The sequence below is a fragment of the Pocillopora verrucosa genome, chromosome 2 (genome assembly GCF_036669915.1).
Source record: "Pocillopora verrucosa isolate sample1 chromosome 2, ASM3666991v2, whole genome shotgun sequence".
Classification (NCBI taxonomy): Eukaryota; Metazoa; Cnidaria; class Anthozoa; order Scleractinia; family Pocilloporidae; genus Pocillopora; species Pocillopora verrucosa.
Window position 1 is genome coordinate 907,831 of NC_089313.1, and position 22,706 is coordinate 930,536.

The 22,706-nt window shown below is 39.9% G+C and overlaps 5 protein-coding genes, 1 long non-coding RNA gene and 2 other non-coding genes across 10 annotated transcripts in view; 4 read left to right on the forward strand and 4 right to left on the reverse strand.

Annotated features, from left to right (window-relative positions):
* Window positions 1-49: 49 nt before the first annotated feature.
* On the reverse strand, window positions 50-5,998 carry LOC131782483 (thrombospondin-1). 2 transcript variants are annotated; one of them, XM_059099215.2, is made up of 10 exons: window positions 5,865-5,998; window positions 5,377-5,538; window positions 4,478-4,558; window positions 4,035-4,262; window positions 3,535-3,708; window positions 3,216-3,386; window positions 2,623-2,784; window positions 2,384-2,542; window positions 1,575-1,727; window positions 50-1,169 (listed from the first exon to the last, which is right to left on the reverse strand). In XM_059099215.2, exons 2-10 carry the CDS (start codon window positions 5,498-5,500, stop codon window positions 664-666), a joined length of 1,758 nt encoding a protein of 585 aa, XP_058955198.2. In that variant the 5' UTR covers window positions 5,501-5,538; window positions 5,865-5,998; the 3' UTR covers window positions 50-663. The 2 variants fall into 2 exon arrangements, with proteins under 2 accessions (XP_058955198.2, XP_058955197.2); XM_059099214.2 differs by having other exon boundaries at window positions 4,035-4,271.
* Trnak-cuu (transfer RNA lysine (anticodon CUU)) lies at window positions 2,084-2,156 on the forward strand. Its single transcript has one exon. It is a non-coding gene; the product is annotated as a tRNA-Lys (tRNA).
* Trnak-cuu (transfer RNA lysine (anticodon CUU)) lies at window positions 2,912-2,984 on the forward strand. The gene has a single exon. It is a non-coding gene; the product is annotated as a tRNA-Lys (tRNA).
* Window positions 5,999-6,527: 529 nt separating the features above from the next.
* LOC131782489 (organic cation transporter protein) lies at window positions 6,528-12,278 on the reverse strand. Its single transcript, XM_059099222.2, has 9 exons — window positions 11,857-12,278; window positions 10,848-10,994; window positions 10,103-10,383; window positions 9,072-9,311; window positions 8,633-8,767; window positions 8,446-8,531; window positions 7,820-7,928; window positions 7,435-7,507; window positions 6,528-7,028 (listed from the first exon to the last, which is right to left on the reverse strand). The coding sequence occupies exons 1-9, from the start codon at window positions 12,166-12,168 to the stop codon at window positions 6,792-6,794; spliced, it is 1,620 nt and encodes a 539-aa protein (XP_058955205.2). The 5' UTR covers window positions 12,169-12,278; the 3' UTR covers window positions 6,528-6,791.
* Window positions 11,354-18,198, forward strand: LOC136278944 (DNA excision repair protein ERCC-6-like). Of its 2 annotated transcripts, XM_066162252.1 has the most exons (3): window positions 11,354-11,494; window positions 15,818-16,034; window positions 17,594-18,198. In XM_066162252.1, the coding sequence occupies exons 1-3, from the start codon at window positions 11,391-11,393 to the stop codon at window positions 17,633-17,635; spliced, it is 363 nt and encodes a 120-aa protein (XP_066018349.1). In that variant the 5' UTR covers window positions 11,354-11,390; the 3' UTR covers window positions 17,636-18,198. The 2 variants fall into 2 exon arrangements, 1 of the variants encoding a protein (XP_066018349.1); XR_010716657.1 differs by lacking the exons at window positions 15,818-16,034; window positions 17,594-18,198 and adding an exon at window positions 12,120-14,694.
* Window positions 13,707-22,706, reverse strand: part of LOC131782482 (uncharacterized) — a 31,254-nt gene continuing 22,254 nt past the window's right edge. Inside the window, exons 27-29 of the mRNA XM_066162250.1 lie at window positions 15,025-15,204; window positions 14,687-14,965; window positions 13,707-14,375 (exon numbers count right to left, since the gene is read on the reverse strand). Coding sequence (XP_066018347.1) covers window positions 13,723-14,375; window positions 14,687-14,965; window positions 15,025-15,204 — 1,112 coding nt within the window. The 3' untranslated portion in view covers window positions 13,707-13,722. The remainder of the gene's footprint in view (window positions 14,376-14,686; window positions 14,966-15,024; window positions 15,205-22,706) is intronic.
* LOC136278943 (uncharacterized) lies at window positions 18,325-19,411 on the forward strand. Its single transcript, XM_066162251.1, has one exon. The coding sequence runs from the start codon at window positions 18,423-18,425 to the stop codon at window positions 19,011-19,013; it is 591 nt and encodes a 196-aa protein (XP_066018348.1). The 5' UTR covers window positions 18,325-18,422; the 3' UTR covers window positions 19,014-19,411.
* Window positions 19,787-21,925, reverse strand: LOC136278945 (uncharacterized). Its single transcript, XR_010716658.1, has 3 exons — window positions 21,504-21,925; window positions 20,520-20,666; window positions 19,787-20,111 (listed from the first exon to the last, which is right to left on the reverse strand). It is a non-coding gene; the product is annotated as an uncharacterized lncRNA (long non-coding RNA).

A 22,706-nucleotide genomic window follows, 5' to 3' on the forward strand; every position in this document is an offset into this window, starting at 1 on the left:
TCAATGCGATTTATTAACCTAATGTAGAGGTCTATTAAATCTACAAACACCTTTTTTTCGATCGGTAAAATGCAAGTGTTCATCACTTAAATCTGTGAAAAATACAAAGTAAACATTAGAATGGAGAGATTCTTTACAGTTTCTCGCTGCGCTCATGATTTTGCTCTCCAATATCATCTAAAACGCCGTGACTACCTGTAAAACTCGACAATTTTTTGTGTAGTTTTAACAAGAGCTTCACTTGTGCAATTGCTTTTAAAAGAAATGGGGAAAGACTTCTCATGGTTGATAATATTGGTAATATAAAAGACTAAAATAATAACAATTAAATGATCAAATGAAAACGGTTTTGTTTCCTGTTTTTTCCCCTGTAATTTGTCAGATCTGTTTATTGTTTTTCCCGAGCAGCTCCTCATTTGCAGTTATTTCTTTGTATGTTAGTTCTCAGATCGTGTTATAAGTGATTGTTTCCATGTTGATAATTTTTCTACAACTTCCTGCTTATCTTGAGACCGGTCATGAGTCATTGAAGGGCTAAAAAGATGGCGCATTGCAACCGCATTGACAATGGCACTTAGTATGCATCGTGCAAACCAAACTTTGGTCGCAAATTACAAATCGCCATTCAAATTAAAAACACTAGCTACTACAAATCTGATCTGATTATCTTGCATTGCCTAACCAGCGTTTATGATGAGATTTACTGTAATTTAATTGTCTATGTTTAAATCTGTTTTTCTTGTGCCTCTCGATCTCTTTTCGTGTTGGACGCTTAAATCTTGACGGAAGTTTACTTCTGACGTCAGTCTCACTTTCCTCTGTTGCTTCTTGTTCACTGTCTTGAACTTTATCTTCATCGTTATCATCTTTATCGCTGACGTTAAGCTGAGAATTCATCAGCTTACTGATACGGATTCCATCGTCATCGTCATCTTCATCGTCATCGCTTCCTTTTTTCTTGACCTTCACCTTTGAACCTATTAATTTGGTTAAGTTTATCCCATCTTCATCCTCCTCCTCCTCATCATCATTATTATCTTTGCTTACGCCGACGCCATGTTTCGAACTCATCAGCTTGCTGATTCGGGATCCATCGTCATCATCATTGTTATCGTCATCGTTCACCTGTTCCTCTTCTTCATCTTCTTCCTTGGCAACATGGTGTCGAGCTTAAAATGAAAAAAAATTATTATGTTGTTTGTTGGTTGAGAATTTTGTCGTTATTATGGTGTATATTGGTGGTACTTCAACTTACGTTGAAGTGTTGATATATTTTCAAAATCGTAAAAGAACACGACTTTACCTTGTATTTAAAGGTAAATGACTATCATGGAGGCCACATATGTTAACTGCTCTTAATGTGTTTTTAACTCTTACAAAAAGAAACTCGCTAAAAAAAGCACTTTTTTTTCACAAAATAGGGGCGGGATATGTCTTCTAATCATAGCTACGTATCATAAAATTTGTAAACTAACACAACAGCAAGTTTCAACTTTCCTGTTATTGTTATTATACTCCGTCACTAAACACCCTTAAGTTCTTGAGAGAAGACTGCTATGGGTGTATTTACTGACCTTTACAGCCCTCCATACGTTGATTATACGAGTTGACGAACATTGCTTTACACGTGTGTTCTACCAAACAGCGTGCAGTGGGATCAGCTTTACAAACGGCTCCACTGCAAGGGTCATATCCACAAATGTACCTGGCAGGAACCTTGAATACCCCTGTTGGTAGACACCCAAACAACATGGAAAAATCGGCGTTATTTTTCGGATTATGTTGGATTTCTTAGACTATAGGTTATAGTTTCTTTTCAAGTAAGATTTGACGTATCACTCGGTGAAAGTCATTACAGAAAATGAAGTAGATTTGACAGCTGAAGTGTAGGATATATTGGAGATAAATTTTCTATTAATCGGAGTCACAAAAGTAAAAAAAAAATTTCCTATCAGTTAAGCTGTTAGGTACTTTAGGAGTATTCAGGTTTTACGTCGAGTAAGTAACAAACCTCCGGTTATCACACGAGGAGAATATTCGGTGATAAAGCTGATTTTAATTTTGCGGCTACTTTTACATCTGTGCCCGGCTAGCTCAGTCGGTAGAGCATGAGACTCTTAATCTCAGGGTCGTGGGTTCGAGCCCCACGTTGGGCGCGTTTAAATTTTTGTTATAAAATGTTTTTTTAATCTTTTCATATTTAAGAATTAGACAATTTTGAACATGCTTCATTTTAGCAGAAGTGGTCAATCAGGGACCGTCGTTTTTGAAATCTAGATTGTGCGATTAAAATTTTTGCCTTTAGGAGTTGCGACTTCCAAAATGGAAGCAATTATCCTGTGCTGAAAAAAAAAATAGACACTTGCTTGAAATGCCACCACACCTTTGCATTTGATGGTCTTCCCAAAGGCGTCAAGGAAAACTGGATGGCATCTTGTGTTCACAACACACTTAGCAGCCGCGCCTTGAATACAAGTGGTGTATTTGCATGGATTGAAACGACACACGGCCTGTGGGTCCACGTTTAGGTACAAGTTATCACCTGACGAGCACAAAGAAAATGCATTTAGCTGAGTGCTTCATCATCGTTGAACTCAAAAGAAGAAACTAACAAAATATTACCTGTACACTGCGAAACTTTCCTCTCCTCAGAGTCGAAGAACACCGGCCGGCATTTAAAGTCACTGACACATGTAGCATAAGGTAATAATATGCACTTTGCCACCCTACATGGATTGTAACCACACACTGTCTGGGGGTCTATATCCACAATGGAATCTTGATCTGAAAGGTGATGTACAGAATAGTTATGCATTTTCCCATTCTATAAAATTCCTTTTTTTTTTTTTAATCTCTAAACTTCATAACTTTAAACTTTGGCGAAGATCGAGAAATACCAGTTTAGAATACAGCCCGGCTAGCTCAGTCGGTAGAGCATGAGACTCTTAATCTCAGGGTCGTGGGTTCGAGCCCCACGTTGGGCGCGTGATTATTTTTTTTTTTACAAACAAAATGTTCAAGGGTGTTACGAAGAGCACTGATCAACATCCAGTGACTAGAACATGTATCCTAGAGCAATGCTTTTCATTTTCATCCAAAAAAAGTTGATCAACACAGTTTCTCCCACAAGTGCATTGGTATTATATTTAGTAAAAAAAATTATCTTAGTTGTTACCTCTAATTGTAAGGAGTGTAAAAAGAGTTATAACACGAACCTTGGCATTTTTTACCATAGCAAGGTTTAACTTGCTTCCTTGCTCCTTTGCATTTCTGTCCCCCGTTGGCTGGTGTCGGGTTGTTACAATACCGTCGTCGTCTCTTCATTCCCTGTCCACATTTCTGAGAGCAAGAAGTCCAATCCGACCATTCCGAATAGCCACCGTCAACTAGGTCGTGTCAAGAGGAAAACCATATAAGGAATGAATGTGAAATGATCCAATCCTGTTCGTATTTATCCTCCTACTGAATACGAGAAGAGCTAAAGATGTAGGAGAAAGGTATTTCGAAAGCCTCCCAGTTGATATGCCTACATACCTGCACACTGCTTCAGTTTACAGAGCTTAAGTTGAAAGCGCGGTCCCTCGCAGTTTCTCCCGCCATTTGCGGGCGCTGGATTGGTGCAATACCGCTCACGTGATCTCAGCGCAGTTCTTCCACAAGCATGAGGACACGACGACCACGTGGTCCAGAGAGTGAAGTCGCCATCAACTATAATAAAACAGAGAGAAAGCAAGACAAACTTTTCTAAGTGCTTTAACCATTTCACCTTAACATCAGTATTTATAATCTCCATACTGTTGTTCATACTTTTCCTAAGGTGCTGACAGGGAGAATTTGTTTAGCAATCAAGATCTTCTAGAGGTGGTGATCATTTCCTTAAAAATTGTGACCTTAATTTTTGATTCAGTGGTGATTGTAAGAAGAAATAAGATATTAGTCACTCTTAGAGGTTAATTCCCCCAAAGATTCCTAATTAAACTCATAAATCAGTATAACACGTGAACAACAATGGCAAACGAACTGGACTTGGTTACCTGGAACTGTAGTTTCACCTTCCTTGCTTTTGAGAAATTCACTTATATTTGCTAATGTATCTGAGGAAGACTGGTTTTGATCACTTGGTACCATGGAGTTGTCAATCGTGGGCTTGATCTTTCCTGCATCGCCTTCATTGATAGCTCCACCAACCTGCTGGTCCTGACTTCCTGGGTCTTGGAGGCGGCTGAGCTCGTTTATTTCTTCATTGTCGCTATCACTGTCATCTGGAACATCTAGTGTAAAAATGTTTTAGGCACACTGTCAAAAGGCTTTAGGTATAGTTACTGATCAAGGGAAAGGTGGACGAATGGAAAGACCAATTGATTATACGACCAGTGAATGTTGAAATAAGCCAGCATGAATTAAAAAAGTATCTAACAAGCCCCTCAAGGAACACAATAGCAAATGCAACGCTTTCAAACTGAGATAAATCACTTACCCTTGCCTTGTTGCCTCTTCACTGTCCTTTTTTCCTCAGGAATAAGAGACTCTATAATGGTATCCAAGTCTGGCGCTTTTTCTATAAGTTTAAGACCCCAATTCATTTCACAACCATGCACTATTGTAATAATTTTGGCAAATCAAGCAATGTCTCCATATCCGTTAACGCCTATTGCTTAACCCTTCCACCCCCAGGAGTAAAATTTCTCGTTGCAATGTCGGATCGATATCATTATCTGAGAAACTGCGCACCTACCCCTCCCCTAACCCAACATTAACCTCAACTTGTTATCAGTTGACTTTTGTTGGGTTAGGGAAGGGGTAGGCGCGTTGTTGCTCAGGTAATGACATTGATCTTCAATATCAGTACATTTTTACACAGAAAGGCAATGAGTATAAAGAAAAAAATATTATCTGGGGTATATCGTTTGATTTAACACCAAACTATCTAAAAGCATGAGAAATGTCAGGCAAACAGTGAGGAGAATTGAAAGGATTATCAGACTAGATATATAAAGTCGTAGTAAGTTGGGTCTTGATCAACTGAGCGTGGCATTTCAACTTGCGCACGCCCTGCGCGCCTTGCACCTACAATAACTAACCTGAACAACCACATGCCAGCTCATTCACTAATTTCCCTGTTGTGTTGAAATGCTTAGTTCTACTTTTTTCTCCGAACGCCTAACGCTGTCTGTTTTGGCGATAAAGAGCGCCATATCGATCCAATTATTCACCTCATTCTATGATCGTCTCCACCCTTTCTCGAGTAAATCGGTTTTGGTAGCTTTACTAATTCCTTGAAGACACCTGGACAATGTTTCATGCTGGAAATTCACTTGGATTGACGGTATCGTGTTACATCTACTTTTGATTAAGTGGAAACTAAGTGCCACTTACCCTTGCCTGGTAATGATTTGCGTAAATCCACCGTTGAAGCAATGTTTATAAGGGCAATCAAGAACAGTACAACCACCAAATTATCAGGAATAAACAAAAACTTCCCCGCTTTCTTCTTGTGCATTTTCAGCTCCTATGCTACCAAAAAACTGCATTCCCCATCTATCAAAAGAGGAATAAATTCAAAGTGAATTCCGCTTTAGGGCAGGGGTGTCCACAAAATAAAACTTATCTAAATCTGGGTTAAAATAATTTCTATATTTAAACTATTTTGAAATGACAGCAGGGCGTTTTTGGCAACTACGCAAAATTAATCATCCTTTCACGAAAGCTAAGTTTAAGTCTAGATGTTTGCAGGAGATCATTTTAACCCTTAGATTTCACGTGATTAGTAAAATATGGTCAAAATATCGCAGCACTTTTTCATTCTTAGTTTACTAGATTCAACTTGGAGCATGTACAGTCGATTGTTATGAAGTACACATTACCTTTTTATGGTGGCAAAACAGGTGTCTACTTGCACATCCTTTCCTCCAATAAGCGACTCGTCAAAACAAAATATTAGAGATAGAATTAATCTTTTCAAACAAGAAAGATCGGCTAAAACTTCAGCGAAAACGCTTGCGGTCCGAAGTGATATGGAATTTCTTCGAGCTGACATCACAATTCGTTGACCCGAATAGGTTTGGTGAATAATGCAAAGTCAAATTTAGGATTTGGCAAGCTTCAGTAGGCGCAGCACGCCCGAAATGAAAAGTAATCCGCTGATTACTGGTGTACTGCGGTAAGGAATGGCTGACTTTATTCTGAGGTAATTTTCACCATAAAACAGTCGTTTCAAACAAAAATGAAAATGTTTTATTTCAATCGAGTCGAAAATGGAAATCACACCACGCCAGTGTCTGACAGCTAACCGTGTTCTGCTATGTCGAGTCAAAAAATGTTCACCAGTGCATGTGAAATAAGTCCGGTGTGGACTGGTGATATTGACCGGTACCATGTTACTTCCGATAATTTTCCGCTCCAACACTTCTAAGTATATGTTTGTATTAAGTTAATAAAGTTTACGCTTAGAGACAATCTCATGGAGCTGTAAGGAGAATAGCCAAATTGCATCAATAATGTAGTTCGGTAAGACAGTCTATCCTAACTGTAAAAGCGTGAACTTGATTTTATTAAGGGTCTCTCATAACCATCCGATACTAACATCAAACGTAAAACGTAGGAAAATAGAAAAAAAAATGTCTACGTAAACACGAGGACGATAAAAAGTGACGAGTTACAGGAATAACAAATGCGATGCATGTGTTGTGGCCTTGTGAGACCACTGGCTGCAAACAGTTTGTGTCGTTAACATGATTCGCAAGAACTCATCAAAACGGATGTTCTTTAGCTTTCTCCATTTACACAATGAACTACACTAATGCTGTATCCTCTTCGTCTTTCACTACTTCACCACGAGGAGACTGGATTCTAGGTTTTCGACAGCAGTAGATCTTATAATCCTCTTCCCATGCCTCCGCTTGTTCCACGGTCTGTGGCATTTCACTCGTCACAGTTTCTGGTAGCCAGAAGGCCATTACACCAGCAGCCACAGACAAGGCTCCAAATATCAACAAGGGGAAAGTTTTTCTCAGATTTGGAAGGTCAGCCTTAAGATCAACAATGAAAAATTTGATTAATAGACATTTCAGTTACACTTCACAGTTATTTATATAATTACCGACGGTGTGGTGAACAATTGCTTAAGTATATATCACACAAGAACCAAATAATAAACTCATTTCTGGCTATAACCGAGAAAAAAAAAATGGTCGGACATTTTAATAACATTCAGCACACCATTTAGTCTCTTCGACTGCGCGGAGAAGAATAGTTCCCGCTTATTATCTCTAAGCTAACCAATCAACGCGCGCGAAAAGCAACATTCACCTGAGTAGTATACACTAATAATAGATTTTCAAATTTTGACATGCGTGCACTAAAATTGGTGAAGGCTACGTCTGCAATGAACGAATCAAATTCCTCATGGTCTAACTATAAAATAAGAAACATTACCAGTAAAACAACATATGGAGCAGTTATTCCACCAATCCTGGCAATCATCGAACACAGTCCAACGCCATTGTTTCTGTACAAGAAAAGCAGTAAATATCATTCTCATCATCATCATTATCATCATTGTTTCTGATCATTATCGATATTGTTTTCATCAATATCATCATCGTAAATATTAATATCAGTATTATCATTAAATATATATGCCACATTGAAATTATCGAAAAGCATACCACACTAGTGACCCTACCAATGTGTTCATAACCTGTACACTGTTTACCGATTTCATTTCTCATGATGTTGTCTCTGCCAAACTGACTTTATACACGATCTCGCATTCAACCCGCGCTCGGTAATGGAACTATCATCGAATCAAATATCATACCTGATCACCGTTGGATAAAGCTCCGCCGTGTATAGATACACAGAATTGAACGTGGAAATGATGAAAAACTTTGCAAACATCACAAGGACGATGACAGCAACTTGGTATTCTAGGGAAAAAAAATAACACGACTTCCTCAATGCTTTGAAGTTAATTGTAAAATGTGATCGGCTTCACAGAGAAACCGAAAATGAGATGAATACACGCAATCCACACGTTAACACACATTCGAAAACAACTGCAAGGGTAAGACAAACATCCACAAAATCAGACTATTCTAAAACAGGTGACTGAGAACTGTACATAGGAGATTGACTCGTCTATTTGGAATTGTTAAAACTCATCTCTGTCTCTGTAGCGCAGGGCGTCTGGGAGTATTGTAGACTCCCCTCTCCCCTTGAATAGGACGCTAGTCCATCGTAGATAAACCCCACCCCACCCCACCCCTCCTCCCAGCATTTCTTCCTGTTCCCGGAGCCCCTTGAGCGAACAAATTATCAGGCCAGCGCCTCTCCAAATCGATTGTCCGCGTGAGTAATCGCTGGCGTGATTTACGCTGAATGGACTTACGGTTTTCATGACAACTCGTGGATCCCTGTTCTACGAATTTAAACATTATTACGAACCTTTACCACTTGGTACTGCCAGAGCTAACAGACAGGCTACCCCAGCAAGCGTCATGAATGAAGAGTACGTTAGACGTCGACCAAACCTGGGTCAGAAGAAACACATCAAAAGACAATTGAAGATAAAACATCGCTTCGGAAGGTCACGAAACTTCGTGATCTTAGATTCAGGAAGGCATTTTCGTACCTTTGTAAGCAATAACAACATAATGCAGTGGATGGAAAATCTACCACAAGGAGAAGAAAAAAGTTCAGGTACATATTTCCAGCCAGATTCCTAATGTTGTAGTTGAGGCCATAGAAAACCAGCGCGTTTGCGCACCTACAAGACAAAGAGTCACATTCATGAATGATATGCAAAAAAAAACCATTGTTTACACCGTAAAAATGCTCGGGCAGGGTATTCACCCATATCTCAATCATTTAACACGGGAATATTTATTTGGAAGAAACAACGACTGTAGTCTTACGAAATTAAGTCACATTTTGTAGCCTTAACAGCAACAGTTGTCAAAATACGTTTTGTATTCACATAACCACTGTATAGTTATACCAGTTACAAGGAGTTAGGCAGACTGCTTTTGATTTAAAGTCCCTCCATTGTCTTCTGCTTCATAACTGCTTACCAGTTAAAGAACATTATCAGGGTTCGTTTTCGTAACTTTGGAGTTTTCACCGTGTCAAGAATTCCATATTTCTCATCTTCAAACTTTCTTGCATCGGTCTTTCTGACTTCTTGAATCAAGTGTTTTAGGTGTTTCGAATCCACGGTCACGTGGTTGTACTTAGCGTATTTCATCAACACTTCGTGAGCTTCGTCAAGGTGATTGTTGGCGATCAGCCACCGGGGAGAGCGAGGTATCCACCTTAAAAACAAAGAAAATGAATACTGCGTTTAAAAGGACTTGAGACGCATACTTGTGAATTCATTGTCAATTCTGTTCCATTGAGTTGACTTAAACGATTTCTCGTAAGACCGAATCAGACTGACGACAAAAAAATAAGTTAATTACATTCTAAAAAATGCTTAGTAGGGAATAGATAAGAGTCAAAATGAAGCTCTTTGACTGTACAATTGTCTTCCTCTCTAGTTAGACTGGATCACTGTTTCGTAAACTATCAGAAAAGAAATGATCGACCTTAAGAAAAGCCTGGGCACCAGTCATCGTATATCTCCTGGCGCGGAGGGGGGCCGGAGGATTTTTGGAGACCACATGGTTTTTAAGGGGAATTGAGGAGGAATTAGTCGTTGCTAACAGAGAAGAAAGGGGGGGGACTATAGAGAAAATGGCCGCCATTGAGGGGGATCATGAGTAAACTACAGAGCCTAATGGGATGATCAGGTAAATGTTATTGTGACACAAAATTTAAATCCAAAATCCTTCTATTAGCTGACAACTGCTGCTACTGAATCTTTTTATCAGCTGTGGGAGCGATTCGTTCTTATGGTTTTTTGGAAATAGGATTTTTATACTTCTTATGATGTTTTAATGTTTACATAGTAAGTATTTGTGTATTTTTCTTAAGGGCACACTTAATTTGGAGCCTCGCTCTGTTGTGTGTCCCGCACCTTCGTCTCTCGTTCTTGTGACCCCCCCACCCCACACCACCCCCCCCCCTTCCCGTGATGAATAATGAATAATGACGGGTCCCCTACCACCAGGCGATGATGGGGAGGAAGCTTGGTAACGACACTGCAAGCATGAGGTAACGCCAGTTTGGTATTAAATAAGCAAGTAAAGCGAGAAAACATCCACCAACGGTTAGAAATAGGAAGTTGATCATGCCTATGTACGAGCGATGAGCTGTGACAACCATTTCAACACAATACACGAACCGCACCAACAAACAACCAACGGTCCCAGCCCCGGCAAAGAAGCGAAACAAAGAGAACAGCGACAGACAGTCCGCGACAGCGGAGGCCGAGGCGAAAGTAGCCTGTGAATAGGAAAAAAAATGAAAGTTAGTCATCATCGTCATAGAAATGGTCGTACTGTAGTAAAACGACTACAATCAAACCTGTATTAAGCGGCATTTCCACTTCCCACGGGGATAGCGGGGTGAGCGCTTAATGCAGGTTCCGGCACAGATTTAGGGTTTTATAAAAAACGATAAACGATGCCAATCAATGCCATAATTGACCATGTACAGAATATTGCTCAAAAAATACTTCCTTCTTTGACTTTGGGAGAGAAACATGGTATCAAGAGTCCAGCTTTCAAGAACCGTTCAATACCGGTGGAAAATAATTAAAAACAGGCCGTTGGGAACGATTAATAGAGGTGAAAATTACAGAGATTATGGGAAAACAAATTCGGGACTTTGACAGCTGATCGCTTAATACAGGGTGACCGCTTGAGACGGTGCCCCTTGATACAGGTTTTACTGTACCTGTTACTTACCAGAACTCCAACGCTCATGAAGAATGAGAACTTCCTTCCAAAGTGATCCGAGATGCTACCAAATGTGATTGCACCAACGAAGAGACCAGCCATAAAAACAGCTTGAGTCATGGCTTTCAGGTGTCGGCGGTCGCACATTAGATTCCACTGAAAATATAACAAACATGACATATAAGAGAAGAAAAAAAATTGAGGCCTTTTGTTTTCTTACCCGACAATTATCTTGAGTGCACTACAAGCATTTTGAGTTCTCTACCTGCCAGTCTCAATAACACTTCGCCTGAACTTTGCTGTCTTTTACAAATACAAATATAAAAATAAGCGTTACAGCAAAGGAATTTGGCTTCAATATGAACAGTCGGTTGACATTTGTACTGATGTTGTTAGGACCCCACTGGAACCTTTCATGCTGAAATTAGCCTCGTTTCTAACCTATTGTAAATTACGTCGCAGATTACGTAAGATAACACGCATAACTTGTTTTTTTCAACCACCACTATGATCAGTTTAAAGCAATTCATCGACACTGGCGCAAATTGCGCCATGAAATCAGCAATATGGCCAAGTTTGAGAGCAATTTGTCGAGAACCGATGGAAAAAGGGCCACGTGGCGAAATTTTGCGAATGTCCACACACGTGAAGGAGAGGTTTGTGTTCCCTACCTAAACAAATGTTGGTTCGAGTTGTGAAGCTTTCCGACTTTTCAGAGTTATATAGTCGTTAGTTCTCAACATATCGTTCTCAAATTCGGTAATTTTTACTCATTTTATGTAACTAGTCCGTACAGTGTCGAGAGATTCTCGCTAACCGATCCACGTCAAAGGTTGATAATACCACGAAAGGGTTTATTTACTAGAGAATCATTAAAAACACTTCGACGCAAATTCTCGAACACTTCCTTCCTTCCTAACCCTAAGCAAATACTCAAAATCATGGAGCTAAATCAAGTAAAGTTACTTCTCGGCAATCTTCGGTAAACAAAACATGCATAAACATTACAATATCTTACTTGAGAGACAGCGCTGGTAAAAGGGCCACGGAATTCATACTCATGGCAACTTGAACAGCAACCAGAGGCACATGTTTCATTTCTCGACGTCGAAACACAGACGAAGGGAGGCGAAGCGCCGTAAAACACCTGAATTAAGAGTTGAGCGCCAGTAGGAATAGAAACCAGACACATAAAAGTGTAGAGAACCATTTGATAGCGACCGAAACCACCGGTTATTTTGAGAAGGTCATCGAACTCGTGGATTTTGATTTCCTTCGTAGATCGATTCTCAGTTGTTTCCTCGGGATTTTCTACTTCATCCATTTCCATTTCGTTCAAAGGAATGGTGTCTGCACCCAGGGATCTAAAAGAATGTATATGAACGCAATAACTGTGGCGAGAAAGTGGCAGATATTGAAGCAGTCATCATGTGTTAGTGACGTGACTTGCCAAATGTAAACAGTACCCAGGTCACGCAATAAGCTCGGCTGGCCTGGGCCGTTAGTCCCGTCACACAACGCAAGGAACAGAAGAGCTGCGTGACGGGACCAAACAACCTCTTTGAAGGCGACTGCGGCTGCTCTGGAGAAAGACTGTGGTTCACATCCAACTGTAGCGGGTTTACCTCGAAATCCTTACTCAACATCATTTTACACGGTCTAGTAAATTATGTTTCAAGAGCAACTTCGCCTTCTTCTTTCTTTCTTATTTATGGAGATCAACACCCTCTATGGGAAAGAAGACTGCGTGACACAACTACTCATTACACATCACGCTAGCTTGCAGAGTGACATTCGGTCAGACTATGAGTTTCTGAAGTTTAAGAAAGTCTCCTTTCCTATTATAGGATCAATTCTGTTTAGGGTTGAACTTGGCCTATTTATTTGTAAAATAAAAGAAGGCGAGATAGCATAGAATACTGGGATGGAAAGCTGAGCACCGGTGGGAAATGAAACCAAACAAACTAAAGCAAACGGAGTCAGTTGATATTGACCAAAACCTCCGGTCATTCTCAAAAGATCGTCAACATGATACTTAATGTTAATCGACTTTTCTTCCCCAATATGCATTAACAAAGTATCAACTAACAAAAAGCCCTCTTATCCTCACTTTGCCGTCTACAACGCGAAATGAATGTCTTTTACCCCCTGGGTATAAGCCAACTTACGCGAATATGATTGTTAGTCACGTCGAATCCGTCGACGTGCAACGTCAGGTTTATCACTTAACTCTTTACACCCCTGACTGACATTAGTATCCATATTCTCCAAGCTGTTCTCCATACATTTTCTAGGCTGACAAGGAGAAATATTTTTAACAATTAAGAGTTTCTTTAGTTGGTGATCATTTCCATTATTCTTGTGACATTAATGTGTGATTCAGGGGTGACAATGTGAGGAGAAACTGGATCCTAGTCACTCTCAGGGGTCATAGGGTTATGTAGGCCGCTCTTCTCGACTGTATTGTTTTATTTAGCAAAATATTGCCTTCACTGATAAACGATTGTTTCTTGAATAAGGATATCAGGGAAGATTCGATAGATGTGACATTTGATCAAACCATAAGTCTGAAACTTTACATACCCATCACAGGGTGTCATGTGTCGTTTGTGGTAGTTAGCCTCGCGGCCTTTAGGCTCTTAGCTCTGACTCGTTATATTTCTCCTGTCCCTTGAGATTCGAAGTAACTGACTAGTGTTTAACTTGTTTAGGCTTTGGTGAGGACGTTAGACTTCAATTTCTCTATAGATATCAGTGGTTCGTTTATTGTGTGATTATATTGAAGATGATGAGATGATCTAAAATGCCATCGACTGTGTCTAACTTATACAGGGATTTTAGCTCATGTTTTTCAGTAATAGCGCTTTTAGGGTTATTTGATAACTTAATTTTTTTTCTGTTTCCTGGTATAAATTTTGCAATTATTAATTGCATCATCAATCTGCTTTGAAGTAAGAGCTCTATCATAAATTTGTAAACAGGCGATGCGTCCGCGATAGTTTCTTTTATCTCCGACTCGAGCTCCCATTCTGATTGGATAGTTAGTAGCCAGTCTAATACGGCCTATGTGCTTAAAATCTTCGAACTTTCCATTAATCCACAGGCCAGCATTTCCCGTTTTTTGATCATATGTTGCACCGATAAAATTCCATCGATTTGGTGCAATCTTAGTGCTTTTCAATGGCTGTATGGATTTTTGATTTTCTCTGTCTACAAAGTGAGCAAACAGTTTTCTCGGTTTTGCTAACCAAAGATTTGTTCCCCACCCGTCCCTCTTAAAGTTAAAGATGGGTCCCGCCTTTTCAGGGAATATCCAGGCCAGTATTGTCAATGAATCCTTTGTATCCAGTTTACCATTGTTTGGAAACTCGATAAAACTGTCTGGTGCTCCAAGAAATGACAGAGAGCCACCTTCTTTATTATAAGGCCCTTGAGCAGTTGTGACGTAGCTTTTCACGCCAGCAAGGTTTCCCCCAATCACATCTGTAGCCCCGTACCTCTCGTTCAATGGGAACAGCGCAACTGGTCGGACAATAGCTTAAGTATACGAGACAGATAAAGAGTATGATTCAAGTGTAACATGTTAAAGTAGCTAAAAGGGAAAACTCCAAGTGCCAGAATGTTTTGATTAATATCACAGCTTAGTCACCAAATTTTTAACTAGGTAGGCTGTCAAAAAAGCTATGACTCACTGAGCCAGGGTCACAACTATATGAATGATTAACAAACAAAGTTTAAGGCGTACCAATGAGTTTTGATCTCGTATCTTAAGCTTTCTCGTCAAGGTGAACCTTTCATTTTATTACCTCAAAATCTTTAAAATACTTTCTCTGATATAAAAAACTTACCTGAAGTGTTACCGGAAATAACATCTTTAACAAGATTATCTTCCGTACCCCACACATCTGTGCCTTGCTTCGGCGTCAGAACAACTTTTCCGATCTTTACCATCTTCTCTCCGCTTGAGATAACTTTGCTTCCTGAGCTTGAGCTTCCACCTTTCACGGTTATTATTCTCGAACTATTTCCTGAACTATACCTGCTACCTTCACCTTTCATTGATATCGAGGAGCTACCGCCTACAATGGAACCACTACTTCCACCTTTAATTGACATTGAGGAGTTTCCTCCTGACCAGAACTGCTACTTCCAGCACTCGAGGAAGTCCCGCCAACTTTTAATCTGCTTCCTCCTCCAGTAAAGTTGCTCCCTCCACCTGTAATCACATTGGATCCTCCTGCAGTTGATCCACCAGCTATACCTTGTGAGGAGCTTCCCACTCCACTAGAGCTGCTTCCTCCACCTGTAATTACACTGGAGCCTCCTGTAATTGATCCACCTGTTGTACCTTGTGAGTAGCCACCGCCTTCAGTAGAACTGCTCCCTCTGCCTATTGTTTCCATTAAGGTTCATGAAAAAGAGGAAAAATGGAAACACGTGTCAGTCTTATATTTCCCATACTTGCTAGCTGAATGTTTCTCCATGCAGCAACAAAGATATACTTCATGCACACTAAAAAAAGTTTACGCCAACTGAGAATCTTTCTTGGGGTCATGTTTTAAAACGTTTTTTCTTTTTCGTCGTTGCAACACGAAGTTTGCCTTGTATAATAGAGACAATTTATTAAATATCATACTTTAAACATCAGGGGAATACACAGATAACAAATGGCGGTATAAGGAAGTCAGTGCAACTGAAAGACGTTGTGTCTTAACGTCCAAAGACCGGAAATATGTCGGTTATCTATGTTTACTCAGAAATCATAATAGCTTCATAATTATGCTCTACTTAAACTTACGTCGTAGTACCCAGTGCAGTTATTTTTTCTCCCAGGTCCAGGAGGTGGGCGCGCAACTCTTAGTAAAGGCTTTGAAAGCTTGTGCGAAAAAAAGTGTATAGCGGCCTTTGTAAACCGACGTCACTACACAAGCGTCACATCTGTTTTACTCTATGAATTACACTCAAGTTTTGCATTTCAGGCTGGTGGAAATGGACGCTGATGAAGACGATTCCAGATCATTTACCACTCAACCAAACGGCCTGGGGTCCACAGACAAGTTGCTGACACAGGAGTCAGGAAAAATTGTGTTCTTGGTGTCCCTATTGGACAACTTCAAAGCTGAGGGCCACAGGTGTCTGGTGTTCAGTCAATCAAGAAAGATGCAGAACATTATTCAACGGTTTATTACTCATAAGGTAGGTCGAAAAATTGCAGTGCATGTTTTAGTTAGTTCAGTTTTCTTGAACTAAAGTGGCTAGTCAAGTTAGAAAAAGTGGATACATAGTATATTTAAGCTATTTCATATCTTGTTTGTTTGTTTGTTTTTTTTTTCGGTTTTTGGTTTCTATTTTATTTTGCTTTGATAAGAGGACCTGTCAACCAAAATTTGACGCTGGCGAACTAGCTCAATCTTTCCTAATTCTACCTGTTCCTGTTAAAGTTAAATTAACTCTGCTGATGTTTTTTCTATCTTGGCTGTCAATCGCTCTTTTAGTTAATTTTTTTGAAGTTCAAAACGTTATGGATTTACTGTGGGATCAGAGTGCAGCAAATCATTACGACTTCAACACGGACAAAGTGTGTAATTCATTAAGAATTCCTGTTTTAATCGACACATGCGCAATGAGGCGCTAGAATTACCCGGGGACACTAGACACCATTAAGTATCCTAGCGACCAATTGCAGATTCATCAAAACAAATTGACCGGCTTTATCGATCGCAAACCTGTTTTGATCGCATGAGCTAAACGCACGGTTGACTAAAAACGTGATAGCACTTCCACAAACTTTGGGCTTCAAAGCTGAAGCAGTCGATGAAGAAGGAGTTTGGTGTGCGTGCACTGTTGAAGAAGTAGACGATGATTACGTGATCTTTCCCTTAAACGGCTAGAATGCAGAGTGGAATCGCCGCGTTTGTGATCCACAAGAGATCAGGGATGGAACATTGCCTGATCGGAAAAGAAAGCGAAGAAACCTTTCCCTTCATTGAACAATGTCTTCGCTTTAAGAAGACCAACTCTCACTTTTAAATGTCACCCAAACTTATGTAAATAAAAAGCTCAAATTACGGTTCTCTTCAATTTCAGGCGTGAATTTGCATAATCTTTCAGGGACAAAATCTTTGTGAATTTCAAAGATCCAAACCATTTTCTAAACTACTTCTGCTTTATCTTTATCCACTTAGCAAACAAAGCTTTCCAAATTACAGTCAAAACACCTGACTTAGTTCACTTTGAATTTCTCGACCTATCCTAGTTTCTCGGACCACATCCAAACAGGTTTTACTACACAGCTTCCATCTAAGACTCCCAGGGGAATTATACACTTTGTCCGTGTTGAAGTCGTCATGCTCTTTCACACAATCACCATCGGGCCGAACAAAGTTTATTGCATGAGGCAACTTTACATTCTGTTACAAATACGGCTACGAACTCTATATTTCCCAGCTGGGAAACAGTAATCGTGCGCGAATGTGCGTTAGCGGAAAGAACATAGGAACCCTCAACATTATGGATCAAATTTTGCGAAATACCAATATGTTTTCAGTTAATTCCGCTGACAATAACTTTGCAAACTGCGTTTGTCATTAAATCTGTAATACTGTAAAGCTTTACGAGATATGTGCGTCATAAATGTTTCCTTGAAAATTAGAATTCAATAGCACTTGTAGTCAAACTTGTCCCTTAGGTCGCGGTACTTAAAATAATAACATACGCAATCTCAGTTACTAACACTGAGGTATTTTATCCTTAAGGACACAAGGTTATTCGTATCGATGGCACAATATCAAGTATAACTGAACGACAGCATCTTATAGACACCTTCCAGACTAATTTACGCATGCTTCCTTCTCACAACACAGGTCTGTAGAGTTTGCTCAGATTTTAGATGACGTACAATAATACAATTTTCGGACGGAGACGCCAATTCCTGATACTTGTGTCCGTTTTTGAATACTTCTGGTCGATGCAATTTTAAACACTGTTGTCCGATTTTAAATTCTAGTGTCACATTTTAGACACATTTTAGATACAAGGGTCCAATTCTGGACACTAGTGCCCGATTTACATGAGCCGAACCTAATCATTAGATTCGGCACATGTAAAGTTCGACGTTTGAACCGGGCCTTTAGTCTTGAGCACTGTTTTGTATGTGTTGGCAGCATAGGAGTTGGAGCTACCAGATCAGTTTTGCAAAACTAATCTGATAAAACGCCTACTCTATACTACTCACTTGCTGATGGAAAATATTTTGACTTCATAATTTTTTTTCAAACTATACGGTTTTAAAATGGAAATGCGTTTAAATATTTGCATAATTAAAACAGGAAAGAGTTATAATAGCTTGACATTCTCAGAAAAACAGGAAGACATGATTCTCGGTAAAACAAAGAAGTCTAATAGGGACTTTCGCAATGAGCCATTAAATTGGTATTGTTTTCAGTTCATTAGACAATCGTGTGATCTCTCTCAACCAATCAGCAATGTTTTAGCTTAGGTTATAATATGTTATAGTTTTCATGCTCTATCGCAATTCACCAAGAGTTTTGAGCAAAAATTCATGTGGTTTGTGATAACCTTAAAATGGCTGCTCAAAATGAAGATTGGGATGCATTCCTAAGATGGTTTTGGAACCAGTCCAATGGAAATGACTTAATCAAACAGCTAAACGAGTATGCTCGACGAAATAACTTGTCCGATCGCATTCGCCGAGAGAAATATAGTCCCCATATATATGGTATAGTCCTGAATGGTTTTCAAATTCCATTCGTTGCTCCTCATTGGAAACTAGTTAAAGTTGGTTTGACTCAGCAGTCTATCGAAAGGGGTAGCAACAATCGAATGGAGCAATTAGAAAGGCAACTTCGGTCGAAGGGATTTAATCCATCAACACTGTTTGTACTTCCAATCGGATCCCTTGACACCAACTTGTTTCGCCATACAGAAGAACGAATACGAAAAAAGGTTGGTAGACCACTAAAGAAAAAAAAGGCAATTGAGTTCGAGCTGCCTGCACCTAAGGAGTGGGCTGTAACAACCCAGACTCACATTGACGAAATCAAAGAAATGGTGGACGCTAAGAAGCGTGAATGTTCGGAAGATGTGATTGATGCCTTTAAGGATATTCATGCACCAATTCGTCTACCCAGAGAGTGTCGAAATTGGGTGGAATAAGAAGAGAAAAAGGAGGAGAAAAAATGAACTGAACGTATGGTCATGAACAAATTAGACTGTAACATTGGCATCACTTGTAGCATGTTATGACGTCACTACACACTAGTGTTGGTACGCCTTATTATATATTCATATAACTACCTGAAATATACTTTGAACTTGACTGTGCTTGCTGTACTTGTATGTAGACTGCTGTAGCTGTGGTGTGACGTCACATCTTTTCAGATTTTGTAATGACCATAAGCATTTGAATTTATATCAACCAATATATACCTTTTATCATCAACATAGCTGAGTGACAATTTGTTGATTTCATAACTTCCAAGCTGATGATATTGACTTCTTATTGTTTTCATTGTATGATGAATTTGTTTGTTATTAAATGGTACGTTTTTATAGTCTTTAGTTAGGATGTTTTGTTTTTAAGAGGTTCACTTGTGTTTTTGGGCGGTTGTGCTCGTTGATTGTTATTACAAATAAATCTGACCCGGGATGCTCCATCAGTAATAACAATAAGGATATCCCTGACTCCCTGCCTTTCACTGATTTCAAACAGTCCAGTACGCACCAGATCAAGGCCTATTCCAGTGTATGTGCTTTTTGCCGGATACGGAATCTTGTCAATAGCGTCCATCATTAAATCTGAATAAAAATATTTCTCGAAATTTAACATGACCTCGGCTGTGCTCGAAAAAAGTACCACTCCTACATGTGAACCATCTTCTGCGATGTAGAAGGATTGAACAAAGTTTCTGAGGAATCCCAAGCACTTTTTGAAATTTCCTTTCCCAATACTGCCAGAAAAAAAAAATTAAGGAGTCCATGATGGGGAGGAAGCTTGGTAACGACATTGCAAGCATGAGGTAACGCCAGTTTGGTGTTAAATAAGCAAGTAAAGCGAGAAAACATCCACCAACGGTTAGAAAGAGGAAGTTGATCATGCCTATGTACGAGCGATGAGCTGTGACAACCATTTCAACGCAATACACGAACCACACCAATAAACAACCAACGATCCCAGCCCCGGCAAAGAAGCGAAACAGAGGGAATAGCGACAGACAGTCCGCGACAGCAGAGGCCAAGGCGAAGGTAGGTAGCCTGTGGATAGGAAAAAAACAATCAAACCTGTATTAAGCAGCATCGGTATTAAGCGACATTCCCACTTCCCACAGGGAATGGCCGGGTGGCCGTTTCTGCAGGTTCCACAGATTTAGGGTTTGTAAAAATTGATAAACGCTGCCACTTAATACCATAATTGACCATTTAATGTACAGAATATTGCTCAAAAATACTACCTACTTTGACTTTGGGAGAGAATTATGGAATTAAAATTATTTGAAAGATTATTCTTAATTTTATTTAAATAGTCCCGCTTTTAAGAACCGTTCAATACCGGTGAAAAAAGACAAAACAGGTCGTTGGGAACGCTTAATAGAGGTGAAAATTAAATTAAGGTGACCGCTTAAGACGGTGCCCCTTAACACAGGTACTGTACTTGTTACTTACCAGAACCCCAACGCTCAAGAAGAACGAGAACTTCCTTTCAAAGTGATCCGAGATGCTACCAAATGTGATTGCACCAACGAAGAGACCAGCCATAAAAACAGCTTGAGTCATGGCTGTCAGGTGTCGGCGGTCACAGATTAGATTCCACTGAAAATATAACAAACATGACATATAAGAGAAGGAAAAAAACTGAGGCCTTTTGTTTTCTTACCACAATTATCTTGAGTGCACTACAAACATTTTGGGTTCTCTACCTGCCAGTCACAATAACACTTCGCCTGCACTTTGCTGTCTTTTACAAAGACTGCAAATATAACTAAGCTCTGCAGCAAAGGAATTTGGCTTCAATATGAACAGTCGATTGACATGTGTACTGATGTTGTTAGCACCCTACAGAAACCTTTCATGCCGAAATTAGCCTCGTCTCTATCCTATTGCAAGTTACGTCGCAGATTACGTTGATTTTTTCAACCATCACTATGGATCAGTTTAAAACAATTCATCGACACTGCTGCAAATTGTGCCATGAAATCAGCAATATGGCCTTTAGAGCAATTTGTCGGGAACCGATGGAAAAAGGGCCACGTGGCGAAATTTTGCGAACGTCTACACACGGTGAAGGTGAAGTTTGTGTCCCCGCCTATATAAATGTTGGTTCGAGTTGTGAAGTTTTCCGACTTTTCAGAGTTATATAATCGTTAGTTCCCAACATGTTCTTCTCAAACTCGGTAATTTTTACTCATTTTATGTAACTGGTCCGTACAGTGTCGAGGGATTCACGCTAACTGATCCACGTCAAAAGGTTGATAATGCCACGAAAGGGTTTATTTACTCCGTAGAGAATCATTAAAAACACTTCGACGCAAATTCAAGAACACTTCCTCGTAAATACCGCAAATACTCAAAGTCATGGAGCTAAATCAAGTAAAAGTATCTCGGCAAACTTTGGTAAACAAAACGTGTATAAACATTACAATTTCTTACTTGAGAGACAGCGCTGGTAAAAGGGCCACGGAATTCATACTCATGGCAACTTGAACAGCAACCAGAGGCACATGTTTCATTTCTCGACGTCGAAACACAGACGAAGGGAGGCGAAGCGCCGTAAAACACCTGAGTTGATTAAGAATTGAGCGCCAGTAGGAATAGAAACCAGACACATAATAGCATAGAGAACCATTTGATAGCGACCGCAACCGCCGGTTATTTTGAGAAGGTCATCGAACTCGTGGATTTTGATTTCCTTTGTAGATCGATTCTCTGTTGATTCCTCGGGATTTTCTACTTCATCCATTTCCATTTCGTTCAAAGGAATGGTGTCTGCACCCAGGGATCTAAAAGAATGTATATGAACGCAATAACTATGGCGAGAAAGTGGCAGATATCGAAGCAGTCATCATGTGTTAGTGACGTGACTTGCCAAATGTAAACAGTACCCAGGTCACGCAATAAGCTCGGCTGGCCTGGGCCGTTAGTCCCGTCACACAACGCAAGGAACAGAAGAGCTGCGTGACGGGACCAAACAACCTCTTTGAAGGAGACTGCGGCTGCTCTGGAGAAAGACTGTGTTTCACATCTAACTGTAGCGGGTTTACCTCGAAATCCTTACTCAACATCATTTTACACGGTCTTTCTTTCTTATTTATGGAGATCAACACCCTCTATGGGAAAGAAGACTGCGTGACAGAACTACTCATTACACATCACGCTAGCTTGCAGAGTGACATTCGGTCAGACTATGAGTTTCTGAAGTTTAAGAAAGTCTCCTTTCCTATTATAGGATCAATTCTGTTTAAGGTTGAACTTGGCCTATTTATTTGTAAAATAAAAGAAGGCGAGATAGCATAGAATACTGGGATGGAAAGCTGAGCGCCGGTGGGAAATGAAACCAAACAAACTAAAGCAAACAGAGTCAGTTGATATGGACCAAAACCTCCGGTCATTCTCAAAAGATCGTCAACATGATACTTTATGTTAATCGAATTTTCTTCCCCAATATGCATTAACAAAGTATCAACTAACAAAAAGCTCTCTTATCCTCACTTTTCCGTCTACAACGCGAAATGAAAGTCTGTTACCCCCTGGGTATAAGCCAACTTACGCGAATATGATTGTTAGTCACGTCGAATCCGTCGACGTGCAACGTCAGGTTTATCACTTAACTCTTTACACCCCTGACTGACATCA

Excerpts from the sequence above, each read along its gene's own strand:
- LOC131782483 (XM_059099214.2), bottom strand. The coding sequence starts at position 5,500 with ATGCACAAGAAGAAAGCGGGGAAGTTTTTGTTTATTCCTGATAATTTG. Across the intron at positions 4,272-4,477 it reads GAAGAGGCAACAAGGCAAGG|ATGTTCCAGATGACAGTGAT; the intron begins GTAAGTGATTTA and ends TTTTTACACTAG. Across the intron at positions 3,387-3,534 it reads TAAACTGAAGCAGTGTGCAG|TTGACGGTGGCTATTCGGAA; the intron begins GTATGTAGGCAT and ends GACACGACCTAG.
- LOC136278944 (XM_066162252.1), top strand. The coding sequence starts at position 11,391 with ATGAAATCAGCAATATGGCCAAGTTTGAGAGCAATTTGTCGAGAACCG. Across the intron at positions 11,495-15,817 it reads TCCACACACGTGAAGGAGAG|GCTGGTGGAAATGGACGCTG; the intron begins GTTTGTGTTCCC and ends TTTGCATTTCAG. Across the intron at positions 16,035-17,593 it reads AACGGTTTATTACTCATAAG|GACACAAGGTTATTCGTATC; the intron begins GTAGGTCGAAAA and ends TTTATCCTTAAG.
- LOC131782489 (XM_059099222.2), bottom strand. The coding sequence starts at position 12,168 with ATGGAAATGGATGAAGTAGAAAATCCCGAGGAAACAACTGAGAATCGA. Across the intron at positions 9,312-10,102 it reads CTCCCCATCATCGCCTGGTG|GTGGATACCTCGCTCTCCCC; the intron begins GTAGGGGACCCG and ends TTTGTTTTTAAG. Across the intron at positions 7,508-7,819 it reads CTTTATCCAACGGTGATCAG|AAACAATGGCGTTGGACTGT; the intron begins GTATGATATTTG and ends TTTCTTGTACAG.
- LOC136278943 (XM_066162251.1), top strand. The coding sequence starts at position 18,423 with ATGGCTGCTCAAAATGAAGATTGGGATGCATTCCTAAGATGGTTTTGG.